Source organism: Tachysurus vachellii, chromosome 15 (genome assembly GCF_030014155.1).
Source record: "Tachysurus vachellii isolate PV-2020 chromosome 15, HZAU_Pvac_v1, whole genome shotgun sequence".
Taxonomy (NCBI): Eukaryota; Metazoa; Chordata; class Actinopteri; order Siluriformes; family Bagridae; genus Tachysurus; species Tachysurus vachellii.
Window position 1 is genome coordinate 21,915,679 of NC_083474.1, and position 14,194 is coordinate 21,929,872.

At 43.7% G+C, this 14,194-nt stretch overlaps 1 protein-coding gene across 1 annotated transcript in view; it reads right to left on the bottom strand.

The window, feature by feature from the left end:
* The window catches only part of LOC132857782 (uncharacterized), a 28,405-nt gene that overhangs the window by 10,842 nt on the left and 3,369 nt on the right, over positions 1–14,194 (bottom strand). Inside the window, exons 4-20 of the mRNA XM_060887818.1 lie at positions 13,947–14,003; positions 13,353–13,862; positions 12,032–12,096; positions 10,137–10,580; positions 9,372–9,467; positions 9,017–9,250; positions 8,725–8,884; positions 8,035–8,094; positions 7,886–7,936; positions 7,030–7,082; positions 3,238–3,802; positions 2,905–3,182; positions 2,544–2,720; positions 1,921–2,401; positions 1,750–1,870; positions 1,201–1,443; positions 754–894 (exon numbers count right to left, since the gene is read on the bottom strand). Of these exons, the coding sequence (XP_060743801.1) occupies positions 754–894; positions 1,201–1,443; positions 1,750–1,870; positions 1,921–2,401; positions 2,544–2,720; positions 2,905–3,182; positions 3,238–3,802; positions 7,030–7,082; positions 7,886–7,936; positions 8,035–8,094; positions 8,725–8,884; positions 9,017–9,250; positions 9,372–9,467; positions 10,137–10,580; positions 12,032–12,096; positions 13,353–13,862; positions 13,947–14,003 (3,736 nt within the window). The remainder of the gene's footprint in view (positions 1–753; positions 895–1,200; positions 1,444–1,749; positions 1,871–1,920; positions 2,402–2,543; positions 2,721–2,904; positions 3,183–3,237; positions 3,803–7,029; positions 7,083–7,885; positions 7,937–8,034; positions 8,095–8,724; positions 8,885–9,016; positions 9,251–9,371; positions 9,468–10,136; positions 10,581–12,031; positions 12,097–13,352; positions 13,863–13,946; positions 14,004–14,194) is intronic.

Here is a 14,194-nt window from a genome sequence, read left to right on the forward strand (position 1 = left end):
GGATTAAGTTAAATAACAGAAATGTCTGAGTGAGGAGATCCAGGCATAGGAATCTCAGCCTCAAGGCTAGAGGGAGAAAATAATAGGGAGTAGGTGTTTAACTGGAAAAAAATTGCACTTAGTGCCGAAAAATTGGCAAGACACCAACCACTCTCACGCACTCTACACGCCACACTCGCATGCGCAGAGAGAGGGAGAGAGATAGAGAGAGAGAGAGATATTTTATGTATATTATAATATTGTGATCATTCAAAGTGCAGACAGGGACTCTGGCAAGACTAGCTATGACAGCCAGAAGGTAACACAAACATTAAGGCCTCCTGGGACATAAAACTCCTTTACCTTAGAAACGCTTTTCATAAAAATCTACACTAAACAAATGAGCTTCAAATGAGAGTGTAAGGAGGTGTCATAAGGCTGGGGATCCATAAGCAGCGTTTATTGAGACAAGAACACAAAGTCAGACAGACAGAGTCAGAGCAGGCAAATACCAATGTCAGAGGGAAGGCAGAGATCGGAAACGAGAAACAGGCAGAAGGTCGGGACAGGCAGCAAACAATCAGAAAGTCGAAAATCAGAAACAGAGTCGAGATCAGAAAATCAGAAAATACAGAAACACTCAGAGCAAATCGAGACTTCGCACCAGTGCAGAGTTCAAGTGCAGTTTAAGTAGAGAGAGGAAATGAGGAACAGGTGGCGGTGTAATCAGTGTAGGTGATGGATGCTGGGGAGTGTAGAAGAGAGTTTTAGTACTCCGGAGACGCTTCTCTGCACCGGCGTTCAGGCGGTGTGCTGACGGTGACAGAGCCCCCCCCACGAGGGGCTCCCGACGCGAGGGTGTTGGCGACGCCGGGGTCATCCACAAGAACGGGGAGCCGGCTTGTCAGGATGCTGCTGGTGGAAGTCAGCAGAGAGCGAGGGGTCCAATATGTCCAGACCGTATTCCTCCCAATCAACCAGGTACTCCAGGCGACCCCCACGGTGTCTGGAGTCTAGTAGTTCACGGACTTGATACGCCTCCTCACCGTCGATTAGCAGTGGCTGCGGTTCGGATTGATCAATGGTGCTTTCAGGGCTTTTTCTCGGCTCATTGGCGGGGTTCAGCAGTGAGGCATGAAGGTAGGTGAGATGCGATAATTTGGTGGAAGTGCGAGACGGTACGAGACCGGGTTGATCTGTCTGAGAATCGGCCCCACCTACCTGGGGCTTAGTTTACGGCTGGGTAGGCGGAGCCGAATATCACAGGTCGAGAGCCAAACCCACTGGCCAGGTTGATACTCGGGGTGTTCCCTGCGGTGCCTGTCAGCCTGGATCTTCTGTCGCCGGATGGCCCTCTGCAGTTGCTGATGTGCCGCGCCCCAGGTCTCCTCGCTTCGGCGAAACCAATCGTCGATGGCCGGCAGATCAGTGGGTGTGTCGGACCTAGGGAGGTTGGTTGGTAACCTAGGACGCATTGAAAGGGTGTCAGGCCAGTGACGGTTTTGATCAGGGAGTTTTGGGCATACTCCGCCCACATCAGGTATTAGCTCCATTCGTTTTGGTCGTGTTGGCAATACGAGCGGAGAAAGTGGATGATCTCCTGATTTAAATGTTTGGTCTGTCCATTGGACTGTGGGTGGTATCCTGAGGTTAGGCTGATATTGACGTTCAGCCGCGTGAAGAAGGCCTTCCAGACCCGTGAGGTGAACTGGGGACCCCGTCAGAAACTATGTCCTTGAGCAGACCATAGAAGCGGGAAAACGTTTATACGCCTTGGCGTATAAACGATGCTGCATCAGTCGTTGCAACACTGCCCTCACATGTTGGATGTGCTCCTTCAGGTTCTCGGAAGAAATGAGGATGTCGTTGATATAGACGATCACCCAGCGGTCTAGCATGTCGAAAATACGTCATTGATGAAGGACTGGAAAACTGACGGACTGTTAGAAAGGCCGAACGGCATGACTAAGTATTCATAATGGCCCGATTGGGTCGAGAAGGCGGTCTTCCACTCGTCCCCTTCTCTGATGCGGATAAGATTATAGGCGCAGCGGAGGTCTAGTTTGGTGAAATACCGCGTGCGGCGGAGTTGTTCCAGGGCTGATGGGACGAGTGGATGGGGGTACCGAAATTTTACTGTGATGTCGTTTAGAGCTCGGTAGTCGATGCATGGCCGGAGGCCCCCATCCTTCTTCTTAACAAAGAAAAACCCTGAAGCTGCCAGGGATATGGAGGGCAGAATGAACCCCTTCTTCAGCTCCTCCTTGATGTATTCATTCATGGCTGCTGACTCCGGCTGTGAGAGGGGAAATATTCTCCCTCTAGGTGGTGTTGCTCCTGGCAGGAGTTCGACGGCACAGTCGCAGGGGCAATGTGGAGGTAGTTCAGTGGCCTTGGTCTTGCTGAACGCCTCTGTGAGGTCCTGGTACTCGGTTGGGAGTTCGGGGATATCGGAGGTGGAAGGCGTGGTGTTCGTGGAGTTGAGTTGGAGAGGTCACTCCATAGGTCAGTGGTGTACACGCCTCGCTCCAGCTTGAGATCAGCAGTTCGGGCCACGAGATGACCGGGTTATGGAGCCTGAGCCATGGTAATCCGAGGATGAGGGCATGTCTGGGAGAGTGGATGATGTGAAAGGCGATGTGCTCAAGATGATGGTCCCACACTTGTAGATTGAGGTCCCTGGTGAGACGGGTGATGCGTCCATCGCCAAGCGGCCGTCCAATCTCCAATCGCCTCCACTGCTAAGGGGGAAGCACATGGGATTACTGGAACGTTATAGGCTTGAGCGAATTTCCAAGACATAAAATTCCCTGCTGCGCCCGAGTCGATAAGAGCGGAGAGTTTAATTCTCATTCCTCGAACCTCAAGCTGAACGCTAAACTGGGCGCAGTTCTGTGACTGAGGGATAATGGAATCAAGACTCACCGGGTTCTCCCACCTAGCAGGTGGTCTAGTCGGGCAGGTGGACAGTCGGTGTCCGGGTTCCACGCAGTAGAGGCAGAGCCGTTGGCGGAAGCGGCGCGCTCGTTTTTCGGGCGTGAGGTCCGTAAAATCAATTTGCATGGGTTCTGGGATCTCAGGACGTGCTGTGCGCGCGGCCGTGCGCGCAGGGTTGTGGCGGTAGCGCATTGAGTTGTCCAGCTGGATGGAGAGATCCACAAAAGCGGCCAGGCTCCTCGCCTCATCTCGGCAGGCGAGTTCGGCTTGAAGATCCGGGTTTAAGCCCTGAGAGTAATCTCAGGGGTCGCTCCTCCCAGCCTGTTTCCGCGGCGAGGGTGTGGAAAGCCAGCACGTATTCGGCCGCAGTATGATCGCCCTGAGAGATGGCCAACAAGCGCTCCTCCGCGCTCTCCCCCGTAGCGGAGTGGTCGAAGACCGTGCGAAATTGTGCGAGGAAGCTGTCAAAGGAGGGGAAGGCATTCTCTCTCCACACTGCGGTGGCCCAGTCTAGCGCCTTGCCGGTGAGTAGCGAGCAGACGAAAGCGACACAGCTATCCTCGGTCGGGTACAACGCCGGCTGCTGCGCCATGAAGAGCGAACACTGCATAAGAAAACCCCTGCACCTTCCGGGATCCCCGTTAAACCTCTCCAGAAAGGCTAGTCTGGGGCTGGTGGCTGCAGGAGCGGTGTACAGGTATGTGGCCGCGGGAGGGGCCATTGCCGGTGGTGGGGGGGCTTGGCGCTCCGTAGCTCCTTGCAGGCTCTGCAACACCGCTGCGAGCTCTTGGGTGATGATGTAATTATACTGACGTACTTGTCCCTTAGCGACACGTGTTTTCGGATTCCGCAGGAAACCCTGCGCGCCCCCGCTAAGGAATGTGTCCTAATTGGCACGGAGTCGTGTTGGAAACACAAGATCAACTATCAAAGTTGGTCTTACCTTGAACGCAGGGTCCTTCGAAGTCCCTTCGGTCTTCTAAAAAAGGCTCCTCTCCAAGGTCTTCTACTTAATCTATTGTTTGAATCTTTAAGTGAAGGAGGCAGACTTATACCTTTTTGCCTTTTCAGGATCCTCACAACGGGAGGCCTTGTTTTTATTAAAAGTAGTGTAATACAGATAGGTGTGTAATATATGTAAAATAAAAAGAAAAGGTTACAAATAAAATCTTCCTTCACATAATCAAACAGTACTAGAATAAGTAAAAGGTATTAAGATGCAAAGATTATAACAAACCAAGAAACACTCTCCAAGTGTAAACTTGCGTTTGTTCCATGATGCACCTAAAGTATAACATGCACTAAGGCTGTCTACAATAGAATGCCAACCAATGTGATTCAAGGCGGGCTTTTATACTTTTTTACGGTGGCCAGTTGAATCTGGCTGTCAAGTTTGGTTGGCTGCGTGCCTTCTAGAGGCTACCATATTATTTCATAAACACTTCTCGGTTTCCCAAACATATCTCGCCGTCGACTTCTGTGTGCACTGCTAATGTCTATATATGGTCATATGGTTGCAGTTAACTTCCTGTAACTTGTCATGCTATGATTATATATGACTGAAGCTTTCTCTCGCCGTGGAATTCGACAGCAAGCTATAAAACTCTACACGTGTAGGTTACTCCCCACAGATACAAAGAAAGCTTCATTTCAACAGCAAGCCTTGAAACACTTTGTGTGCAGATGCTCCCTGGTGGTAATTCATAAGCATTCACTACAAGAAAGTTTACAGTAAAATAAACAATATTAATCTAACCAACTCTATTACATGAGAATACATGATTATAAGAAAAAGAAAAGCATTTCAGAATTTTCTTGAACATTCTGAAAATTAAGACATCGTAACACATAATGCATTATAGTCTTCTTTTCTTTTGGAATCTTCTTCCAGCTGTCTAGGTACAGCGACTGATCCCTCGGTGTCTTCTTCTAAACACACATATTCAAATCTTTCAACTCTTCAACCAATTCTTCAACCTTTTGTATTTTTACATCAATCTTTCTTTATTTATTCACCTTACGTTTCTCTTTTCTTTCCCTATTTCTTCTTCTCTTTGTATTATCTATGTCCGTCATAAGGCTGGGGATCCATATGCAGCATTTATTGAGACAACAACACGAAGTCAGACAGACAGAGTCAAATACCAATGTCATGTCAAAGAGAAGGCAGAGATCGGAAACGAGAAACAGGCTGAAGGCCGGGACAGGCAGCAAACAATCAGAAAGTCAAAAATCAGAAACAGAGTCGAGATCAGAAAATCAGAAATGAAGTCAGAATGACTTTCGGAACAAATCGAGACTTCACACCGGTGTGGAGTTCAAGTGCAGTTTAAGTAGAGAGAGGAAATGAGGAACAGGTGGCGGTGTAATCAGTGTAGGTGATGGATGCTGGGGAGTGTAGTCCGGAAGAGAGTTTTAGTACTCCGGAGATGCTTCTCTGCGCTGGCGTTCAGGCCGTGCGCTGACCGTGACAGAGAGACTGAAGTCAATAATCACCAAGGTCTTTTAGTGCTATACATGATGAAATAGAAAGACCATCTCGAGTTCCTCTGTTAATCAGGAAACTTATTTCTGACTGCCTGTAATACTAGAAAAAGCATTTCTGTCATTTACACATTTGTCAATCTTATTAAGCTGGTGTGTCTCATCTGACTTAGCTGAAACATAGAGCTGCATATCATCATCATAACAGTGGAAGCTTATACCATATTTATTAACAATTGCACAAATGGGTAGCATATATAGGGAGTAAAGCAATGGGCCTAAAACAGAACCCTGTGGAACACCGAATATAACCTTAGTATATTTAGAGAAGTCACCATTTAAATCTACAAACTGATAACGATCAGTCAAATAAGACCTGAGCAAGGAGAGGGCTATCCCTTTAACACCATCAAGAATTTCTATCCTATCAAGTAAAATAGTATGGTCAATGGTATCAAAAGCTGTCTTAAGATCAAGTAACATGAGTAAGGATACACAGCCCCGATCAGAGGCCAGTAACAGGTCATTTACCATTTTAACCAGCACTGTCTCTGTGCTATGATGAAGCCTAAATCTTACTGATACATTTTATGAATGTTATTCCTATGTAGCTATGAGTATAACTGCTCTGCTACAACCTTTTCTAGGATCTTGGAGATGAAGGAGAGGTTTGATATTGGCCTATAGTTGACCAATTTAAGGTTCCATTTTTTCTGTTTATCTTTTGATCTATTGTTCATCCTGAACTGAATTCTGCTACATTCAATGCAAAAAAAACTCTCATTCTGAAAGGACGTTTATGTAGATTTTCCATTTTTTTTTGTTTGAAGTATTAAAAGATGCAGCAGTTTGAGAGTTTTATTAGTTCTGAAGAAATGCATAAAAAGCAAACATTTTTTGTAAACATTTCACATTTTCCATATCCGTGTAATAAATCTTGTAAAAGGAGTCAGTTTAATAACATTTCTTTGTTCTACCCTAACCCTAATTATAATTAAGTTATACTTAATTCTAACATAAATTTGACACTTTCTGAACATAACAATGACACTGAAACATATTATTTTGGATCACACAAAGACACGGGTAAATCATAACTCCATATACAGAGCCCAGCGTATAGAGGCTGAGTGAATGTGGTGTGGACTCTGTGGAGTGTCAGAGACGCTGTAGAAGGACAGAGTTCCTGCACTGTGATCCACATACACTCCTATTCTGGAGGATGATGGACCTCAGAGCTCAGTCTGAATGTTGTTGTGACAGAAAAAAATAGAGGAAGAAGAACACCGCAGACTCCAGGACTGACTGCTAAATCCAAACTGAGATACTTTCCTGTTGATCACTTTATATGAGACTGATACAAGCATATAACCGCTCCACTCCACCTCCCAGTAACAGCGTCCACACACACTCTCCTTACACAACACCTGAGTACAGAAGTCAAATCTCTCTGGGTGATCAGAGTATCGCTGTTGTGTCTCACTCCGTGTCATCACTCTGTTCTTCTCAGACAGAATGAGTTCAGGATGTATTGTGTTTGGATCCAGAGTCAGATAACAGAAATATACAGTAATAAAATGTCCACAGGTTAGATGTTAATCACAGGATTTATAATAAGTGTGTATGTGTTGTATCTAAAATCTTCTCTGGTTCTGAAGGTAAACTCGACTGAACTGCTGCAGCTGTGGAGACACAGAGACAAAATTGAGACTGGAAAATAATGTGGAAACAAAAATTAGTCACTTGATTCAGACAGATATGTTAATAATGTCACCGTTACATCCCACTATGCGTCTAGAGGATATGAAGACGTAACGCGTGAAAATCTACTTATTAAACGGCAGTCAAAAAAAACCTTTCCTTTATTGATGAAGTGTGGTGTGTGCGTTCAGAAAAACAGTCAGAGACAGAAGCTGAGTCTGGCTTGCCTTTTAGTAAAAATAATTCAATATAACAATTATATACAAACACAAAGGATAACGATAACAAAGTGAGGGACAACAGCGGTGCTAAAGAAAAGAACTCAATAAAACAAACACATTAACTAAACCCCAATACAAATACTAAGCTAAGCAAAAGAAAACAGAAGAAGAACATCTTCAGCGTAGAAAGCCACTAACTACGCTGCCTAATAACATAAATACAAAGATCTGAATCCGCTCGTAACCTAGTGTGTTTAAACAGTTTTACTCTACGTGATGAAACGTAAGTCACGTGACATACTAACCTGGTTCCAATCACTATGTACCGAAGAAGGACTGGAATAAGCACCGTTAAACAGAGAGTCGAGTCACAGCTTTAATAGCAGCATCATAGGATGTAGAGTTCACAGAAGAGAAAAACTAAACCCCACGATAACCAAATCAGAAATAAAAATAAGCAAAGGCAAAAACTAAGCAAGAGCGAGCAAACGCAGGTGAGCAAACAAAAAGGAAAAGTCCTTCTTATTTCTGTTATGATACAAAACAAGTGTTTGGTTGTTTACCTTGTTGACGGATTTTCGGCAATAAGACTTCCTCAACTCTTTTTTTCACATCTTAAAGTAAATAAATATTACCCAACATCAGTAATCAGGAATAATCATAAAATATAAATGATCATATTTAGACTAAACATTGTGTGCTGTACACCTACATTGCAGATTGCGTTCGTTGATCTTTGGTCCTGAGGTTGAACTCTTTTCTTCTACTGCAGCTGTAGAGAAAAAATGGAGACAAAATAATTATGTGGAAAATAAAAACATGAAGGGGGCACGGTGGCTTAGTGGTTAGCACGTTCGCCTCACACCTCCAGGGTCGGGGTTCGATTCCCGCCTCCACCTTGTGTGTGTGGAGTTTGCATGTTCTCCCCGTGCCTCGGGGGTTTCCTCCGGGTACTCCGGTTTCCTCCCCCGGTCCAAAGACATGCATGGTAGGTTGATTGGCATCGCTGGAAAATTGTCCCTAGTGTGTGAATGAGTGTGTGTGTGTGTGCCCTGTGATGGGTTGGCACTCCGTCCAGGGTGAATCCTGCCTTGATGCCCAATGACGCCTGAGATAGGCACAGGCTCCCCGTGACCCGAGGTAGTTCGGATAAGCGGTAGAAGATGAATGAATGGATAAAAACATGAAATAAATGAAAAATTTGATTCCTCATTGGTTTCAGTGTCTCATCTCAATGGGGCATAGTTCCAGTTTTAAATCTGAGGCATCATGTTTAATTCGATTTTGATTAAGTTCTGTTGATTTTGTGTAGTAAATCTTGTTCCTGCTTACTTCTTATTTCTGTTTGATGAATTTTATGGCTCTTTTTACTGTGATACAGAAACAATGTTTGCTTGTTCACCTTGTGGTTGTATTTTGTTGAATTCCTCCTCACAGATTTGTTCGACTCGTTTTTTCAGATCTGAGAGAGATTTCCTCACTCCATCAAATGAGAGATGTTGATTGACAGTGAAGCTGAGTGAGTCGTCACATCCAGGAGAAACACAGAGAGACGGGAAACTCTACAGAGAGGAAACACATCATAGAGAAGGAGAAAAGTGGACGAGAGGAACGAATGAATCTCAGACTGAATCAGAACAAAGATACACTTTGTGAGGAACAGCGCCCTCTGTAGATCAGACAGTGAGTGTTACCTGGAGGAAATGGATATCATCATGTGTGCGTGAAAGCTGCTCCATCTCAGTGATTCTCCTCTTAAGATCAGCAATCTCCTGCTCCAGTGGATTCAGGAGTCGTTTAGCAAGATTCACTTCAGCTTTCTCCTGAGCTCTGATCAGATCCTTCACCTCCGAGCGCTTTTTCTCCATGGAGCTGATCAGTTCAGTAAAGATCCTCTCACTGTCATCTACTGCTGCCTGTGAACGCCTCTGTAAGGACACACACACATGCGCGCGCACACACACACAGATCAATTTAAAGATCAACTCTTTCTTTCACAGTGACTCTATAATGTGTGTGTTTATGTGAATATCCCAGTTTCCTCTATACCTGAATAGACTGCACAGTCTGTTTCAGCTCCTGCACCTTCTTCTCTTTCTCCTGGATCCTCTGCTGAGATTTCATCTGCTCCTCCTTTAACTCATTCTGAGACCAAATAAAACACCATTCATTATGCAACTAATTATAATATAATATAAGCATACATTAAAACACACACATTCTCAGACAGGTACATGTAGTGTCATCTGTGGCTTTTATCTTTTTAATATTAACTAAATCTAAATACATTTATTTTAATGTATTAGAAATGAACACAACTAAACAAACTGTTTCAAAAGTTCAAATGTTTCAGATGTACTAGCTCCAGTCAGATTCTGCTGCATGAAGATTTAGGATATTTGAAGAGAAGTTGCTGCCCACATGAGGACTTTGTGGAGAACAACCTCTTAATCAATAAACAAAATAACACTCTACATATGATGTATGTCCGTCATTGAACATTTGAAGGCTTCAGCACGGAGGAGCTGGTGTGATTCCATAATAAACTCAGATCATGAGCTAATTTCTGAGTTGCTCTGGAGCTCCATAACTCAACTTAATTCTATATTGACTGTATCTGACTGTAGAAAGAACATTACCTACAGTCGCACTCCCATGTGTTTATAATAATTTGTAATCACACCCTCTAGTGTCACCCAAATGAGGAATATGTATAACCAGATTAACACTTCTTACCAACAACTATTTAACATTTTTCATTTCACAGTGTATGACAATAAACGGGTAAAAACAATAATGATATCCAGTTCTCACCTCCTTTTCAGTTCTTTCTGCTTTAGCTGAAACTGCATCATGGCCTTTGTGTTTATCCATCATACACAAGTAACAGATGAGGCTTTGGTCAGTACGACAGTAGATCTCCACCGGTTTGTCATGTTCAAGGCAGAGATTCTTCTGGAACTCTGCCCCAGTTTTGACTAACTTGTGCTTCTTAAAAGCAGGAGACCGATAATGAGGTTGAACATGATCTTCACAATAGGAAGCCAAACAAACCAGACAGGAAATAGCAGCTTTGCGTTTTCTCCCGATGCAGGTATCACACTCCACTTCTCCAGGTCGGGCGTAACAAAGAACAGGAGAAGCAGCTTGGAGGTCAGTCTTCTGTTTCTCTACCTCTTTAGCCATAATATTCATCCGACCGAACAGTTGGAGAGTTTTGTCTGAAATGAGCTTCCTGCTTCTATGCGTTAGAACATGACAGAGTGAATGGGTGTGGTTTTAAAAACGAGTTCAGGCTTTAACCCTGTAAGGCCTGTTGTGTCCTATTTGCTACATGAGTTTCTGAGACCTCTGCACCAAACACGTTATCAGTACTTTCCTGAATATCCGGTTGTATACAATTTGGAACTTAGGAAATGTAAAGTCCATATTTGCCTGAACAAGAGTACACAAGTCTTTGTAGTTGTTTTTTTGCTTTCCAGAAGGCATAATAAAATGAACCACTCCAAAATAAATGTTTCAAATATTCAAAATACAATGAACAACTATTGCTTTTGTTATAAAATATACATTGTTGTGTTCAGTAATTTGCCCTATGTGTCTGAGGAATCAAATATGAGTGTAAATATGTGTGTGTGTAAAACAAAAAAAAATGTATTTTGTTTAAAGGCCTAGTAAATACTTCAATTTAAGTTCAGGCTTTTAAGAAAAGTGTGTTTTAATCAATTTAAATGAAATGTATTCTATACCTTCATAACTTTTTCTATAACTTCATATGCACATGTTAAATATTTGATCGTGTATTAACTTCATCACTGGAATGTTTATGAACATAATGTTACTGACAGCACATCACTGTTTAGGAATCACTCTCACTCATTCATTTTCTACCGCTTATGCGAACTACCTCGGGCCACGGGGAGCCTGTGCCTATCTCAGGCGTCATCGGGCATCAAGGCAGGATACACCCTGGACGGAGTGCCAACCCATCGCAGAGCACACACACACTCTCATTCACTCACACAATCACACACTACGGGCAATTTTCCAGAGATGCCAAACAACCTACCATGCATGTCTTTGGACCAGGGGAGGAAACCGGAGTACCGGGAGGAAACCCCCGAGGCACGGGGAGAACATGCAAACTCCACACACACAAGGTGGAGGTGGGAATCGAACCCTCAACCCTGGAGGTGTGAGGCGAACGTGCTAACCACTAAGCCACCGTGTCCCCTCAGTTGTAATAATATTTTATTATTTTATTGAGACAAACAGTTAAGGCAAGTCGAGAAACTAATTATTAGTAACCTGGTGCTCCATTCTATATGGTGACCTTTCAATTAAGAAAGGTCTGCTTGTGCTTTCGGAATAGATTATGAGCCCACTTCTCAAATAGAGCCCAGTTGGCCTCCAGAGACGGCCCTCACACTCCCACACTGGAGTAATACACGTTATTATACTAATGTGGTAGCTTAATGATTAAGGAATTGGACCCCTGATTGGAAGGTTGTGAGTTCAAATTCCTGGTCTACCAGGTTTCCACTGCTGAGCCCTTGAGCAAGGCCCTTAACCCTCAATAGCTCAGTTGAATAAAAATGAGATGAAATGTAAGTCACTATGGAAAAGAGCATTTTCCACAATGCTGAAAAGGTAAACCATTTTAAAAAGAAAACTAAATGATGTCAGAGATATATATTCTTCTGGGGTACCAGGAATTCAATGAGGTCTTTATCAAAGTCAAAGCCTGCAGCCAACCTCCTCATCTCTTCTATTACTGCATAATTGAGCTTATAATTAAAACCATGAGTCTTAGGAACTGTATCCTATATCCTCTGCAAGACATGGAAGAATAACATGTAGAAGCTATCGAACCAGGGTAGAATAGATGTTCCACTTCATTATCCTCCACTGGATTCTCTATTGTGGAGAAGAAAAATCTTGTACGCAGTAGTTTTTGGAATCCCAGATCCACTTCTTGTCAGGACTCTGCCTGGACTTTGGCCATGTGCCTTTTGTTTATGTTTCATGTTCACGTGTCTGCCCCGCCCTTGTCTTTTCCGCCCCGCCTCTGCACACCTGTCCCTCATGTTTATTGATTATTTGTATTATTTAGTTGAGCCGCATTGCATTGTGCAGCGCGGAATCCTCTTGTCTTCATGTCTGGTTTTGTCTGTGTCCTGTTTCGTGTTCTTTTTTGGTTATTAAATCCTGTTTCTGTTAAGCTGTCCTGCATTTGGGTCCGTTTTTATCCCGCGCTCGCTGACACTTCTAGTTCCTAGTTCTACTGCAGTCCAAACATGTTAATTGTTCTCAGATGTTCTGCTTGTTTCAGGCCTTCAGGAAAGTGGATCACATTCTACAGTTTCTCAACCATCTTGAAAGTATTTGTGCCACTTTTATTTGCACTGGATTTGTCCCAGAAAGCCTTCTGAATCATCCAAATAGTTTCCACGGAGGAATGTTCAAGCTCGACGCTAAATTTGATGCAGATTCCTTACTCTACTTACTCAGTTATTTTGAATGCGTCAGTCACACAATACACATGCTTAATCAAATGGCGTCTAGTGCCCTATTCTCCTTGGCTGCCAGGATACATGTATGTAGCTCAAACCATTCATTATTTTAACAATGGCTGTACTTTTTCTGGACAGACCTCATACATTACAGCAAGGTCCAATTCTCTCTTGACGTATCCCAGCCTTGGAAGGTAGGGTCAGAGTGCAGGGACAGCCCTGCTACAGCACCCTTGGAGCAGAGAGGGTTAATGGCCTTGCTTAGGGGCCCAACAGCAGCAGCTTTGTAGTGCTAGGGCTTGAACTATGACTTTCCAGAGCCTTAACCACTTTAGCCACTGGCCACTCCAGAGGAGTGTAAATGTTAAAGATGTTAAATGTGCATCAAAGTTATTTAATAATTTTGATCTATCTGTGTGTGACTTTCATTCTGTTTCATAATGTGGACCTTCTTTAAAACTAGACATTGTAGTCTTCAACACTTGTTGGAGGTATAAAAATGTTTATTTTGAATCACATAACTTCACAGTTGAGTTATACCACAACCGGAACCCAGCGTATAGAGGCTTAGTGAATGTGGTGTGGACTCTGTGGAGGAGCCTCATGGTGTCAGAGACGCTGTAGAAGGACAGAGTTCCTGCACTGTGATCCACATACACTCCTATTCTGGAGGATGATGGACCTCGGAGCTCAGTCGTAATGTTGTTGTGCCAGAAAGAGACAGATGAAGAAGAACACCCCAGACTCCAGGACTGATTGTTGTATCCAAACAAACACTGATTAGCATTTCCTTTCCTGCTGATCTCTTTATATGAGACTGATATGGACACACTACCTCTCCACTCCACCTCCCAGTAACAGCGTCCACACACACTCTCCTTACACAACACCTGAGTCTTGGAGTCAAATCTCTCTGGATTATGAGAGTATCGCTGTTGTGTCCCACTAAATGTCACCACTCTGTTCTTCTCAGACAGAATGAGTCGATGATGTGCTGTGTTTGGATCCAGAGTCAGATAACGGAAATCTACAGTAATAAAATGAATATATATATAAAATTTCCAAAGGATAGATGTTAATCATGAGAAGTGTGTGTGTGTTATACACTTACATTGCAAAAAATCCCTGCTCTTTGCATCTGAGGGTAAAATCATCTGACCTGCTGCAACTGTGGAGACACAGAGAGACATTGGAGGCAACAGAAGACAAGGAAACCCTTTAAACACGAATGTCAATGTACAAATGTGCAGCATTTGAATTTTCAAACAAGTCACACCTCAAAACATAAGAACAAGCGATCATTTTTGAGAAGGTGAGGTGAAGCTTTGAGAAGGTGAAGCTTTGAGAATATGAACCTTT